Source organism: Typopeltis vanoorti, chromosome 9 (genome assembly GCF_054136105.1).
Source record: "Typopeltis vanoorti isolate ZY-2024b chromosome 9, IOZ_Tvanoo_1.0, whole genome shotgun sequence".
In the NCBI taxonomy this organism is placed as follows: Eukaryota; Metazoa; Arthropoda; class Arachnida; order Uropygi; family Thelyphonidae; genus Typopeltis; species Typopeltis vanoorti.
The window spans coordinates 22088572-22105635 of NC_143557.1; the positions used below are offsets into that span (position 1 = coordinate 22088572).

The following is a 17064-nucleotide window of genomic DNA, read 5'->3' on the forward strand; positions in this document are numbered from 1 at the left end:
GGCATTAGTAATTCTCTTGATGGTATGGAGAATCACTTATTTCGAGACAGCAATGACTCAGTTTCTGATGAAGAATCAAGGTCAGAAAATTGTGAGAGTGAAGATGAATAAAGATTTGAAAAGAAGATCTAACATATATATTATATGTTATATGTTATAAATATAATCTAACATATATATTATATGTTAGATTTTTGAATGATTTGATTTTTTAATAATAAATTTTTTTTATCTAATAAATGGATAATACATGTTTTAAAAAAAAAAAAAATTATATGAAACATTTGATGCATAATTTGTGCATCTTATGCTGCGAAGAATTTTTTTTTCCCCAAAAAAATTCGACATGAAAATGTACTGCTTCCAGTGCAATGGTGCATCTCATAAGATGAAAAATATTGTAACTGCCCACTCAGTCTCCAAAAGTTAGATTATTATTATTATTTGACACCTCCAGGGAGTCCAAAGATTCATCGAGGGAGAGTGTGCCAACAGAATCAAACGACTGGTCCCCTTCCAACTACTAACCGCGCTCAAACTTACATAACTGAGCCATTAGTAGCAGAGGCTCTACCAATTGACCAACTTTTCCCAGGGCTAACATGGCTTCGCGTACTCCTTATAAGGGAATAAAAGGTGTTAGCTGATTCCCCTCCCCCCTTCTCTTAGAAACTGAACACATCTGTTCTAATCAGCTACTTTTTTTTATGTACATCCTACCAATGAAGTATATTAATATTAGTACCATTAGTAGCTTAGATAATATTTAAACCCTGCCCAAACATAGAACTTTTCAAGTTACTTCAGGCTGCCAACAAGCAGGGCAATGGTATCATACCTGGCAATGGAATTCATCTCTTACCCATTTGGAGGGTGGATAAGTTAACTACTTGGATGACTGAGCTGGCAAGACAACTGTTCATTTTGTAGTGAAATCTTGGGAAACAGCTGTGGATTTTCTTTGTACTTAATATGTGTATGTGGAGGGGAAAGATCATTCCTGATACATCAGTAATGTGAAGTATAATCGACTTTCTTACTAAGTAAAACTTTGTTACGACTTCATCTAATACAGCATATTTGGATGCACTGTTTTGTTACTTTATACATAAAATCTCTTAGTATTTTTATGGGTGTAGCTTTCAGTAGTGAGACTTCATTCGAGGTTGAAACCAGTCTGTGCAGCAACTCTCCCTTAATGCATAGTACATATATGTCTGAAAGGAAGGTGTGTATTATGGGGATGCTAGAGCAATTCTGATGTGAAACCATTTGCCTCTGTACGCATGCAGGTAGTCTGGTTGTTAGGACGTGACGTTATTTCAAGTGCAAATTTTTTCTTGCTCTAACCTGGGCAAAGGATATGAACAAGAACATAATTTCTTGTTAGTTATAAGGATTTGAAGATGATAGCATGTTGGGAAGTCAAGCTTCGGGGTACACACAGCAACAGTAGCAAAAAATTAGGTTCTAATAAGGAAGAGGACCTTAGCAAGTTTCAACTCAGAAATAGTTGCATTATATATAAGGACTTAGTATGTTACAATGTGTATGTTGGTGATGTTATCGAATCCCGAGTACATCACTCTGTGTTCATGACTGATAAGGGTGGTGCTTGACTAACACAGCAGTGCAAGTAGCAGTAACATCGCAGGTTACTCTTGTATAGGAGAGAATGGTGGGGGGAAGAGGGTGGTCACAGTGATAGTGAGGGTTGGATATGCACATGATACTGAGAGTATCATGTGCCGCCTGAATCATATGCGTTTCCAAGGAGTTGGTCTCATATGGTTGTCCTATGTCTCAACCTGAGACATGAAAACTATATGTGCTTCAGCTCGGTGGCCTGGGGATGCCATCAGTAAACAATTTTGGTGATTGCTTAATTGGAGGATGGAGTGGAGTATGTGGAGGTATAGTTAGTCTCATCTGTGGTGTGCTGTAATAGTTTGAGCATAGTGTAACAATTTAAGATGGAGTAATAGATGGAGGTCGGTGGAAGGAATTTTCCCTTTTATATATCTTATTTCACATGTCACAAGTATATGCTCTGAAATAAGACAGACCTCAGAACTGTTAAAGTGGAGCAGAGAATCCTTAAGTGGTGTTCCATTGCATACAGATATATATATAACTTCAGTCAATTGTAACAACAAAAATCAATGGATTCATAGTTAGGTATTAGGTATGCATATAACGGAACAACCATAACTTACAGTTTCTAATATAAGGACTAATCTTAATGTACAGATTTGTTTTACTTGATTTCACTTGTAGGACAGTATAAAGAAAGGATTTTAGGAATATGAACATGTTGATTATTAGGATAAATTAAGAGATTGCATAGATTGCAGGCATTGTCAAATAGGGGGGAAAAAAAAGTCAATTTAATAAAATTTATATAATTATTATTATTATCATCCTAATACCCCGTGTAGTCACAGACTCATCGAGGAAGTTCAATCCAATCATTCACAACTCCCCATGCAAAAAACCTTCTCGCTGCCTTGCTCACACCTTCCTTATTCAGCTTCCAGGGATGACCTCTTGTTCTTCCCCAATCTCCCACCATTTTATGAAAACCTCTTCAACGTTAATATTATAACAATCCCTTACCAATTTGTACGTCGCTATCATATCGTCCCTCTTCCTCCTATGTACCTAGACTCTGCAAATGGCATTGTCTCAATCTTTCTTCATACTCAACATTCCAGAGATCAGAAACTATTTAGGTCAATCGCCTCTTGACCTCTCCAACATCTCTTCATCCTTTTGAAAATCAAGTGACCAAATCTGTGCACAGAATCCCATATGTGGCCTAATCAGAGCCTTATACAATTGATCCAGAATCTCTTTACTTTGTGTTGTTAATTCATTAATTAATTTGTGTTGTCCTCATCTGATTTTGGCAGTATGTTCTCTAAATTTCAGATCCTTATCTGCCACACCCCAATATCTCTTATTTCCTCTATTCCAACAACATATCTCCACTAAAAGTCAATTCTACGTGCCATCTTTGTTTTCTAAATTTTAAAATCTTATATTTTGCGACATTGAACTCACATCCCCACTCCTGTGCCCACTCACTTAGTCATCAAGTCCTTGTAAGGTCACAACACCTGCTCTACTCCTAGAGTTTGTCCCAATTTTGCACCATCTGCAAACAGTATCCTCATTCAAATCTTCCCCAATATCATTAACACAAGGTTAAGGAGCAGTGGCCCTAAAACAGACCCCTGAGTCGCACTAGTGACTTTCTTCTTCTGGGATATTGCTCCACTATACAGAACTTGTTAATACATATCAGACAACCAATGCACTAGTCTAATATCCAATCCCATCTGCTCTAGTTTGACTATCAACTTATCATGCAGTAATCTATCAAAAGCCTTTGCAAGTCTAAGTATACTACTGTGTATACATCACCTGCATCCAGTGTTGCTGCCACCTTATTGTAATAAGTAAGTAGATTACTCAAAGATGACCTCCCTTTAGCAAATCTCTGTTATGACATGCTATTAATATCCAAAGATATTAATTGGAGAGAAATATGCAGGGGAAAGTTTTCATGGAATAACAACACCTCACCATATATTTCATTCTGTTAACCTCCACTTCACACCAGATAGACTCAAACTCATTGCTACATGGGACATTGTTACCATCATTGTTTTCTTGTATTTCTACCCTAACTGGACTTAAGTCATCTGATATCATTAGTAGCACTCCTCCTCCTCCTCTCCTATCTCTTCTGTCATTCCTAAAAATAGTATATCCGTTACACTCGATCCCACTTACCATATCTGATTCTGATAGCCAGATTTCACTAATGCCAACAATCTTAGGCCACATCATATTCAATAAAGCAATAAACTCAACCCCTTTGTTTCTAATGCTCCTGGCATTTATATATAGACATAATAAATTACAACCTAGCCTATTCTTATAATTAGCTATGCAATCTATTTGGTCTTGTTCTAGAATTTTCCCTCCCCAGACATACTTAAAAGGTCCAAACCCAAAGCATATTTTTCCACTCCTTCGCCACATACATAACCATGTTCAAAGGTATTCATATCATGTTTGTATACCATAGCTGAACTTTCACACACATTTTTCCCATTCCTCCCTTGATGATCTAGTTTCCCTGACTCTCTGCATTGGGTCTCATACCAAGAAGTAATTTCTCCAGGTTCAAGTGCAGGCCATCATTCTTATACAAATATTTTCTGCAACCAAACACACCCCACACATCTGAAAACTTACATCCATATCTTCTACATAGCCTCCACATGAAATCATTTGCCATTATCGCCCTCCTTCTTAACTCAATACTATCATTATCTAGGTAGTAATCCTACAGTTTTTATTCTTTCACATTTCTTTCTTGCTTGATAGGTTTTGTGATTGTTTGTGTGAACTCATAACAAGGTAATTCTATGGAAACTTAGAAATAGTGATAACAATCCCTAACATTACTACTGATTTATTGCCAAATTTCAACATGATAGAAAGGATCTACTGTTATTCCTCACTGGAGGGTTTAAAATCTTGAGACAGTTTTACCATTATTTAAAGGTGGGTGTTGTCACTATCCACAGGAAAGAGTGGCGAAATCCACTCCTTTCATAATCAATCAAGCAATTAATAACCAGTGTGTTTTCAGTTAAAAGTTGTTAGTTCAGTATATAGTAGGTTTTTAATGCGACTCCGACCCATGAAAGGTTGTAAACCTTTACATCAGTACCATGGGTGGGTTAAATTTTTTTTTCTATTTTTATTAATTTCATATATATTTTTTGTTTTTATTTATTTATATGTGTAGTCCAAAAATCCTTTTCTAAAGACCAAACATCAGATTTTTTCAAACTATTTCAAGCCTTCAGTAAGAGAAGTGGTGGATCCCCCCCCCACAAATTTTCTCCACCTAAAGACAATTGCAAACATCCATGCCCACAATGGAATTCAAACCCACAGCCTGTTGATAGGAAGCAGATACACTGACACTTGACCTCTGTAATTCTCTACAAGTGAAGGACAAACACTGAATTGTTGCACCTACTATGTTTTCATCACTAGTTCCAAAAATGACTTTCATCTCTGCATGTAATTCTTCAGCTGTATGAGGAATTATATGTGAGGATTATTTTGGGGAATTTAAACACCCACAAAAAATAACTGTGATAAGGAGATGTGTTGCCATGGCCAACCATATTGAAATTGATTTAATATTAACTCATAGACGGAAATTTTGTAAATCGTATCCAGTAATATTCACATTGTTTGGATGTGTGCAGCCTTATGTGAACAATGTTTGGTCCATGCTAGTTGTATCCTTCGTTAATTCTCTGTTCACACAACTGAGTATGGACTGAACAAAGGCAGTTACTTAAATGACATATAATGGAAAAATACTCTGCTATCATTGACTGTCACTAGCTGCCATGAAGGAAAGAAGCTGATAGTTCTCACAGTAGTTATGTGATTTCTTGAGTTTGTCTTACAAATGTTCTGAGTTTTTGTTTGTTTGCAAATGCTCTCTGATACTTGAATAGACTATAGCATTGAGCTATGAATAGATCTTGATTAGGCAAAGGACAAGTTCCTCTTGGATGTAAGCCATATCTTTGCTTAGCTGGCCTGGTTGGCCGAGTGGATAGCGTATCTGCTCTCCAGCCCAAAGACTGTGGGTTTGAATCCCACCGTGGCCATGGATGTTTGTGATTGTCTGTGGAAACACCAGTGGCGGTAGATGCTGTTGGTGTAGTTGTGGTCAGTTGGTGATTGAATGGTGGAGACAGTTGTAGAGCAGGTGATGCCCTCTCTCGATGAATCCTTGGACTCCTTGTAGGTGTTAAGTAATAATAATAATATGACCCCAGAATTTTCAGATAATTCTTTTGTTCTTAAGTCCACTATGTAGTTGTTGGATCCTACTTCTTCTCAATCTATACTTTGGATCCGATATATAGTTATTACGATGTTCTTAACTAGTTGATAGGTTGCAAGTTGATTTCTAATTCAAATATAAAGAAAATTTATATTTAAAGACTGCGCCACTTTATATCTGAATTAGTTCAAGAAAATGAAGAAAAACCAACTCTCAACTATCTCTCCTTAATATGTTGTTATTATATATACTGGCCGAGTATATTTAACTTACTTAACTTACCCGCTTTGGTCCGAATATTTTATGAATGGTGCAGTAAAAGAGATTCAGGCACTTTTGATTAACAAAAACAAACATTTAATTTAGAATCACAATTTACACTTAAGTTCAAATCACTAAGTAAGATATTATAAACATTTTAGCTCTCACAAAATTCAATTAATTACTTGGTAAAACTCAAAGTCACAAAGTTCCTCAGTAACCGATTGCACAAATATCTCACAGTTTCTTAAGTTCCAAATACAATAAAAATTCAGTAACACTTCTTCTGAAGCAAACACTTTTAAATCTACACTTCAGCTAATTTCCGCAATAGTTACTGTTAATATAAGGAAATTCTAGGATGAAAGTTGCATATCTCTGTATAGGAATATTAATGGTTGGAATTTTCTTACCAGTAATCTTCTTTATTCATCTACCTTTATGCGCAAACACTTTTTATAACTGTACACACTTTAAACAATAAACGGCACTCATTATAATAAATCTTCTAAGCAATAACTGAATTAATTCACGGTCACAATACACATAATCAGACATTCTTGCATAAAGTACTACTGATCACTCATGAATTAAGGCAATACACAATAATTCCTTATCTTGAGGTTTTATATGCACAGTTGTTCATTCTTCCTGCATTCAAATAATTCTTTAGGCACTATAATTCTAAACACAGCTAACGGTAAACTTCAACTTCACAGCTTCTACTATTCTCTAGAAACTTCGTACTTTGCTTCAAGGTTCCATATGTCCTTGAAAGGTCGGCGCTGAAATTAAATCTCAACTCAAGTATCGCTAGTCTATTTAATAGTCTCTCAGCTGTTAATTGTTATCCTACAACTTATTAGCTAACTGCTTCTCGACTAGTAGACTTAAAATAGCTGCTTGAGTGACTTGCCGACTCTCTAACATCGCACTCTGATTGCCGAATGCTTCGATTCCAACCTAATGCCAGTCCTCTCTGTCTCTGTTTCCTTTCTCCCTTTATTTTCAGTGTTCCTCCTTTATATATATGCGTTCTTCCCGCCTAAATTGTTCTCGTGACTTCTTTGACGAAAACTCTTTTCAATAATTTTCAACATTCTCCCCACGTGCTGTTTCAAAACGTGCTTGCTCACTTATGTCTCCATGACAACCAAACAAAATATAATAAAATTGAGGTATTGCATAATGCTAAACTTCTACAAATAGGAATAAATAAAGAATATTTACATTTTAATTAATGCACAGTTAAATTATCAAATACAAGTTCTTATATTAATATAGTAATGAATAAAATAGCTTAATATTTAATACAGTCTTTTCATTATTAATACATATATCTTTGATTAATTAAATATTAGATAAAATTAAAGGTAGTTATATGAATATTAAATTATAAACAAGTGAATTACATTAAATAATATTTACAAGTCTAGCCTATGATCATGTTGGATTCTGAAACAAATAATAATTACTCCAATCTCTATATAGTCAGAATCCAACATAGTTCTTGTTGTGCTCTTGCAGTGCTGGTCCTTTGAATTGACCTTTCTTTTAACATCACTGTACTTGAATGGAAGTATTGTTTATGAAAGTTTAACTGTTGATGTATGTGTTTTATATACTGTAGTGTATACCATTTTCTGTTCTGCAATACTTTACAATTTGTGGATGATGAATATGCATTTTTTTCCTTCCCTAGTTTCTCTACGTCAATCAAGCATTTGCTCCAGCACCAGATCAAGAAATTAGAAATCTTTATGAGGTAAAAATTATTTTAATAACATACACATATATTGATAATGTTTGTTTGAGTAAACTGTCACAGTTTATGGATAGACAGAAATGAAACCCTCTTTTAAAACATCACTTCTCTGTGTATGTCCAAAGAAATGTATGGGATACTGTGGTAGCCCAACACAATTAAGGTTATTTAGTATTTCCTTTAATAGTTTTTTTAATTAGTATTACTTCTAATATGGTTCTAATCTAACAGATAAGCTTAGGCGTTGATGGTTATTCATGACTTATTTTTCATGGTATTAACAACACCACAAACACTTTTATCAACAAAGATGTTTTATTAACGCTAATATTTCGTTGATTTTCAACTCAGCATCATCAGAGCACAACACACATGTAAACGCGACAGTAAGTGAGTGAAACAATATAATTGCAAAAGACAAAAGATCTAAAGTCCTATTTTTGGCACCCTCTAATGAAAAAAAAAAAAAAAAAAAAAAAAAAAAAAAAAAAAAAAAAAAGCATTTATCCAGGAGTTTTTCTTAGGATAACCGTCTCCCAAATTTTTGGCAAATTAATGCAACCATATTTGTTAAGGTTGGGAGAATTCTCCAAAGCCATTGCTGACTCAAAAAATAATCTTTCAGATCTATAACGACTCCTAAATAGCAAATTCGTTTTCCTCCATCTAATCCTGTGTGAAGGAGTGTCCAAAGCGTGGTCTGCCAGTCCTGACTTGCCATAGTAATAGTAGCGAATGTATCTTTCATGTTCTTCCAGGCGGATGTTCACTGATCTTTCTGTTTGCCCATAATAGGCCAAGTCACAGTCACATGGAACTTCATACACTCCTGGGTGTGCTAAAGGGTGAAGTTTATCCTTTGGCGAGTGGATCAGAGTTGCCAGCTTGGTTCCCCCCTCTCTCCCCCGTTAGCAAATTTTTACATGGAACACTTTGAAAACAAAGTACTTACCACAGCTACATACAAGCCACAAGTGTGGTTGTGCTATGTAGATGATGTGTTTGCCATCTGGCCCCATGGACAAGACACTTTGGATGCTTTTGTCACCTACCTAAACAGCCAACACCCCAAAATTCACTTCACAGTAGAAAAAGAATCAAATAACTGTTTACCATTTCTTGACACATTAGTCACCCGCCTTTCAGATGGATCACTATCTTTTTCTATTTACAGAAAGCCTACACACACAGGAAGATACCTACATAAACAATCACATCATCATCTAGTCCAACAGTACGGCATTTTAAAAACACTTACACACAGAGCCAGAGCCATTTGTTCTAATGATACAGCTCTGACCACTGAACTCCAGTACCTGTGCCATACGTTCTTAGCCAACGGCTACAATCCCTACAAAATAGATAAAATACTACATAGGCCCATTACTCTGCCCTCCCCTAATACACAAGAATACAACATGACCATTTCTATTCCCTATATCAGAGGTACATCGGAAAAGATTATTATTATTATTATTATTGTTCCGGGAAACTCCAAAGAGTCGACAGACTCATCGAGGGAAGCCCTAACATCATGTCAAGAACAACTATTCAACATTCGCACAGTATCTATCATACCTTGCCTTGAACTCATTCACGGTCGTAGCACCCACAACAGACTCTGGAAGCTTATTCCACTCATTTACCACTCTCCAAGTAAAGAACCTAGCTCTAACACCCTTGTCAACCATGCTCTTGCCCAGCTTCCATGCATGGCCCCTAGTCCTCCCACCACCAGTCATATTTTCAAAAATATCTTTTGGATCAATCTTATAAAAACCCTTCAGTAATTTGAATGTCTCAATCATATCACCCCTCCTTCGCCTATCGTCCAATTTCTGCAACCCACAAATCTTCAACCTATTCTCATAAGGTTCATTCCACAGACCTGCTATCATCTTGGTCACTCGTCTCTGGACCCTCTCCACTTCCTCCCCATCACGAAGAAACCCTGGTGCCCATAACTGGGCACAAGTCCACATGGGGTCTTATCAAGGCTCGATACAGAGGAACAACAACTTGTTCGTCTCTGCATGTTAAAGTATTTTTCAGAAGCCAAGTGATTTGGTGAGCTGTTATAGTTACTCTTGCAATGTGCCCCCTAAACTTCAACTCCCTATCCACCAACACTCCCAAATCCCTGGCCTCATCAATCTCCTGGAGTACGGTTCCACCAATGCGATATACTGCTGCTATTCTTTTCACCCCAAAGTGCATAACCTTACACTTTGCCACATTAAATTGACATCCATTTTTCCTAGCCCAGTTCTCCAAACTATCCAAATCATCCTGTAAAATTTTGACATCCTGTGCACTCACAATTGCTCTACCCAACTTTGCATCATCAGCAAACAAGTGAACACTTCCTCTCAAATCCTTTCCTATATCATTGATGAACAAATTGAAAAGCAGTGGTCCAAGAACAGAGCCCTGTGGCACTCCACTAGTCACAAGACGTCTTTTAGACTCCACTCCTGAATAAACCACTCTTTGATATCTCTCCTTCAACCACCCTCCTATCCATCTCACCAACCCTATATCTATACCCATCTGCTGAAGTTTACTGATTAGGGTTCCATGTGGTATCCTATCAAAGGCCTTGGCAAGGTCCAGTAGTATCGCTGTAAACCCATTACCCCTATCCAGTTCAGCCGTCACTGTGTTATAAAACGTGAGCAAGTTACTGAGGCATGATCTACCCTTCACAAAACTATGTTGTCCCCCATACAATATCCCATTTTCATTTATCCAATCCTGTATTCTTTTCTTGACTAATTTCTCTAAGACCTTGACAATGATTCCTAATATGCTAATCGGTCGGTAATTTACAACAGTAGTCTTGGAACCACCTTTATGCAGTGGAACTATTTTCCCCTCTTTCCACCCGCTCGGGACTAACCCAGACCCGAGACTCAAATTAAACAAAATGGTCAAGGGTACTGACAATTCTTTAGCTGCTTCTCGTACAACACGAGCTGGTATACCTTCCAATCCCACAGATGTATTGACATTGAGGTTATGCAATAGACTACTCACCTCCACTTCATTAACCACAATTTCCCGTATAATCTACTGGTTTATTCGTTTCTGCAATGTCACCACCTGGATGATATACTCTTGCAAAGTGCTCACTCAGTAACTCAACTATCTCAACTGATTCAGTTACCTGCCTACCATCGGCATTCTTTAAAATCAATCTGCCATGTACATTTTTCCTTTTACTTGCTACATATCTAAAAAACTGTTTAGGATTCTCTTTAGCCTGCATGGCCAATGTTCTTTCGTAATCCTTTTTTGCTTTTCTTACCACACTCGTCACCCTTCTGGCCTGCGCTTTATACCGTTCATGTGCCTGCCGGTCACCCTTCTCCTTAAATTCCCTTCCATAGTTATTTCTTTTTTTGCAGCTCTAGCTTAATGGTGTTATTCATCCATTTAACCCCTACTTGATTTATTATTCGGACTCTAGGTATACAGTCAGCCATTGCTTCATGCCAGCACTTCTTAACTACCTCCCATGCACTATCAACTTCTAGTCCTTGCAGTTGTACATGCCATGGCACTGAACCAATCAAACTCCTAAGCTTGTCATACTTTCCAGCCCGATAATTCCACATGTACCCTGTCTTAATTGAAAGTTCTACACCTTTAGCCACCTCCCAAGTTAAGACCCTATGATCACTCTCACCGATTGGTGGCAATGTGGTCATATTTGTTACAGCCAAATCCTCAGATGTAATTACTAGGTCAAGCACTCTCTGACCCCTAGTATTTTCCATTACATGCTCTCGCAGATAGTTATCCCTTAATAACCGCATAAAATCCAGTTCCTTCCGTGTGTCCTCTCCTCACTCCAATCAATGCGACCATAGTTGAAATCTCCCATAATAATCACCCTCCTTCCACCCATTTCTTCTATTTGCTTGTGCATACTGTCACCACCATCTTTTCCATCACCTGGTCTATAGCAGCACCCAATTGTATATTTAGTTCTGCTAGCCACAATCTCACACCAAATGGCCTCAAATGTGCTCTTTTCTCTATCCTGCAATTCAACTTCTATTCTCCTTGGCTGGAGCTCATCAGCTATCATCAACAATACTCCTCCCCCCATTTTATTCTCTCTGTCATTCCTGAACACACTATACCCATCACATTCAATCCCACTAGTTATTTCATCTACAGTCAGCCATGTTTCACTAATACCTATAACCTGTGGTCTGGAAGTGCCAACCATGGCCAAAAACTCTTCCTTCTTGTTCCTAATACTCCTAGTATTAGTGTACATGAATTTAAGACCCCCATTTGCCCCAACCCTACCTTGATGCCTTATATTAACTATCCCACTCAGATTTGTTGTCCTTATTTGCTCTGGCATATTATATTCATTCTTACATTCAACTGCCTCCATAAGGACAGTATATCTACTCACCCCCCTTAACAAATCTAGTTTCCCTGAATTTGCACATCCACTACATTCAGCAACACTTTCTCAAGTCTTCTTACACCGTAACAATTCAAATGCAAGCCATCCATCTTATATAGATCCTTTCGCCCATCAAACTCTCTCCACACGTCCACAAATTCCACACCACTCGTCATACATAACCCATGCATAAAGTCATTCGCAATTATGGTCCTCCTTTTAAACATTTCACTGTCATACCGTGGCAGAATGCTAATCATTCTAACTCTCTCACTCTTTTCTTTTGCTACCTCAAACAATTCATTCAGGTCTTCTATCATTTCCATTTTATCTCCTTTCAAGTCATTCGTACCTGCCACAACAATCATTTCTTTCACCCTTTCCTTTTGCTCTCTAATAGACTCAGTTACGTCCTTTATGGTAGTACCAGGTTGGTACGATTTTGTCAAATCCTCTACTAACACACCTCGTACTAACGAGTCTCCATACAGCACTCTATCCTTCATTTTGTTCATGTTCACATTCATACGTCTGTTTTTCCTGTCATACCTTTTATTATTGGTTGGTTCATTCAGTCTACTTTTGTTCATGCACTCTAGCTGCTGTTTTGCTCTTTCTATTGCACTATTCAACAACGCGATCTCACTCAATGCATCTATCTCATCTTTTTTATTCTCTGAGAAACCATTTATACTATCATTCACACTCACAATTTTCATGTACAACCTTGCCGTTTCTTGTCATATCCCTATTTCCTTCATTCTGAAGGTTGACAAAAATATAACACTCACGATCCGAAATACACTTCAATTCCTCATTCTCCCTACATTTTCTACACACATTCAATCCTTTATTATCATCTAACCACACTCCGACCGCACTCTGCAAAACGTACATTTCACAGCTAGTACACTGACTCATTTCTTTTATACTACCGTTCTTTGATAATGATGGCGAACCATCATTACTGGCTGCCATTTTCCTTCGCACAGGTGCCATACTTATTTGCAACGTGTTTTGTCAAATTATACGTTATAACACACCAAAAACAGACGCACTAAAATACGCAAGGCAAACAAAACAAAACTACACAATATTATGTAATTTGTATCGATAACTGAAAATGTTACTTATCTTATCTGGAGCTTGCACGAACACTACACATTACGAATTCATCTAGCGGCGACTTCCCGACATAGATTATTTATAAAACACTTTAGTACACTAACCACGCTAATAAAGCTCCAATAATATACCAAAATTACACACTTAAGTCCATTACATTGAATCCAAAACATCAATAAATCAACAAAAATCACAAATCTCTCAGGAGCTCTCCGATAGCACGTCCGTTCACCAGCTAGCCTCGCACCACCTTCAAACCTCATGTCAAGCTGGCAACTCTGATCTGCTCGCCAAAGGATAAACTTCACCATTTAGCACACCCAGGAGTGTATGAAGTTCCATGTGACTGTGACTTGGCCTATTATGGGCAAACAGGAAGATCAGTGAACATCTGCCTGGAAGAATATGAAAGATACATTCGCTACTATTACTATGGCAAGTCAGGACTGGCAGACAACGCTTTGGACACTCCTTCACACAGGATTAGATGGAGGAAAACGAATTTGCTATTTAGGAGTCGTTATAGATCTGAAAGATTATTTTTTGAGTCAGCAATGGCTTTGGAGAATTCTCCCAACCTTAACAAATATGGTTGCATTAATTTGCCAAAAATTTGGGAGACGGTTATCCTAAGAAAAACTCCTGGATAACTGCTGTTTTTTTTTTTTTTGTTAGAGGGTGCCAAAAATAGACTTTAGATCTTTTGTCTTTTGGAATTATATTGTTTCACTCACTCACTATCGCGTTTACATGTGTGTTGTGCTCTGATGATGCTGAGTTGAAAATCAGCGAAATATTAGCGTTAATAAAACATCTTTGTTGATAAAAGTGTTTGTAGTGTTCTAATATGGTTATTAATTTCCTGTCTTCTAAGGAACTTTTAACTACATCTGTCCATTTAGCATGTCTTCCTTCTCCTGTTTTGCTTATCATTCTTAAATCATTCTGTTTAAATGATCATACCACCTGAGATTAGCTCTGCACATTTTTGAATATGAACTATTTGGGAATGGACATGAAACTAGTGATATGGGTAAGAGGGTGACTGATGGACAGGCATCAGAGTAGTTTATGGTGGAATTCAATCAAAGAAGAGGACAGGTCGCCAGTGGTGTGCCACAGAGCTGTTGCTGCTGTTCATTTTTGCACACAGTGATCTGAGAAAGATAATCCAGCTGCTTACTAATAATGCTGAACTGGGGAATAACAGTAGTTAATATAGGTGAGAATGATCTAAATAAACTAGTAGTTTGGGCAAATGATAATGGCTGCCATTTCAGTGTGTCAAAGCCTATAGTTATGAACTGTGGGATGGAAAAAAAACAGTAGGCAGTGTATTGCCAGCAAAGGTTGGTCGATTGGTAGAGCCTCTGCTATTAATGGCTCATGCAAAAAGTTAAGCAAGTTTGAGCGAGGTTAGTAGTTGGAACGGGCTCAATCATTCGATGCTGTTGGTGCACACTCCCTCGATGAGTCTTCGGACTCCCTGGAGGTGTCAAATAATAATAATAATTAAATAAATGGAACTGGACTGCAAGGAATTAATGAGGCTAGGGATTAGGGGTAATGGTGGAAGAGGATTTGAAGTTCAGAGAGTTTTTTGCAAAAGTGGGCAGCTTAGCTCAGAGGATCACTTGGATGTGGAGAAACATGCTGACAAGAAGAGAAAAAGATGTTATAATATCTCTTTATAAGATATTGATAATACATTCATATCTAGACTGTGGCATATTTGGTTACCTTGGTTTCTTGAATATGTGATGGAAAGGATTCAGAAGCAAGTGAACAAAATGTTAAGATCTCCATCTGCTTGTGAGAATAGACTGAAGGCTTATGAATTACAAAGTTTAACTGATAAGCAGAAAAGAGGGATATAATAGAAACATATAAGTTACCAAAGAGGTTTCTAGAGTACATGCTAAAGAAAAATCTGTTAATACATCACTTGAGAGAACAAGGGGTCACTCTCAGAAGTTGTGTAAAAATGTGGTTAGCAAAGGTGTAAGGAATGTTTTGCTTAGTCATGAACGAGTGGAACAATATACCAAAGAAGTCACTACTGCTTTGTCAGTTACAAGTTTAAGGAGAGATTTAATAGGTATTGTCAATGATAGTTGGTGTGGTCCTTCCATAATGAGTCTTTGGATTCCATGGAGATATCTGTCCCATTTCATCTTCCATTTTCTTTTTAGTTTTAACTGCCTGTCACAGCCAAGTAACTTGATTTCATAGAACTCTGCTTATTGCTAATCCTATCTGCAGGATTATAGGTTAATTCCATCTGCATTGCAGTTTGCCTGTTTCGCAGGATGAAAAACCTGAGTTTCTTTTGAGGAAAAAAAAACTGTCACCTCTACATGCACGCTAACTAATCTTCACTTAAAACCCTGATAAAGTTATTTGAATCCTAGACAGGATTCAAACTCATATCTTTTCATCCGAAGGTTATTGCTGATACTGGTTGAGCTATGGTGGCTGAATGTCTAATAATAATGATAATTCAATTATAGAATACTGAATTTTAATTTAGTATTCTACATTTGAATAATCTAAATTTGTTTAGAAAGCAGCTTGGAGCAGTCTTGTTGCATAAGAAGCTGCAAGGGAAGGATGTCAGTGTGCAAGTAATTAATCAATGGAGTATTTGAGGGAGATAGTATCAGATTCAGATTATGGCCTAGGAGGAGAAGTGATGTGGGAATTAAATGGATAAGTAGCTCTATCAAGCAGGAGCTTCAAATAGAAAATGTTAGAGTTGAACATAAAGAGAAAGGTAATCTGTAGGAGCAATACAAAGCAGATTACCTTTATTAGAAGTGACTAAGGAGTGCAAACTGATTATTAGAGGAAATTAGTGATCAGCCAAAGGAAATCTTAGAGAATTCTTTAGTTAAGTTGTGAGGAGATGGAAGAATGATTAAACAGATAACTTCAAGGTCACTTGGATTTTCTCGGCCAAGAAGAGATCATGGCAACAATCTTTTGGGATTTCCAGGAAATTCTCTTCATTGACTTCAAGGAAAGGAATACCACCATGAATACAGAATATTATGCTTTGCTCCTGCACAAACTGCACGACACCATAGAGGAGAAGAGATGAGGAATGCCAAGTCATGGTGTTCGCCTGCTTCATGACAATGCTCCAGTCCATATGGCTATTGTTGCAAAGGCTGCAGTGAAGGACCGTGGCTTCCAGGAGATTGAATACCTACCCTAGCCCAGATCTAGCACACCCATCGACTACACTACCTCTTCTTGAAATGGAAGAGAGACCTTCCAGGAAGAAAATTTGTAGATGACAATGAGGTGAAAGATGCAGTTTTAGGCCATGTTGCAGACAAAAGTACAGACTATTTTTCAAGGGCATAGAAATGTTAGGGGTGCTTAAGGGTCAAAGCTGTATAACTGAGAGGAGACCTCCACATAGCCTTTAAAGGAATGCGGAGAACCGACCAGGGCTTCTGACCTAATGTCCAATCCTCACCTTCTCGTGGTGCACCCTGTTGGGTATCTACTTTGATACTGAACGAACGAGGATGGGCTGGCAATTTGCGATTTAGCCGACCAAACTGTATTCTTATTGGTTAAACCAAAATA

At 37.5% G+C, this 17064-nt stretch overlaps 1 protein-coding gene across 1 annotated transcript in view; it reads left to right on the forward strand.

The window, feature by feature from the left end:
- Positions 1–17064, forward strand: part of Atg12 (Autophagy-related 12) — a 94468-nt gene that overhangs the window by 35634 nt on the left and 41770 nt on the right. The window contains exon 3 of the mRNA XM_090398168.1: positions 7854–7916. Coding sequence (XP_090254294.1) covers positions 7854–7916 — 63 coding nt within the window. The remainder of the gene's footprint in view (positions 1–7853; positions 7917–17064) is intronic.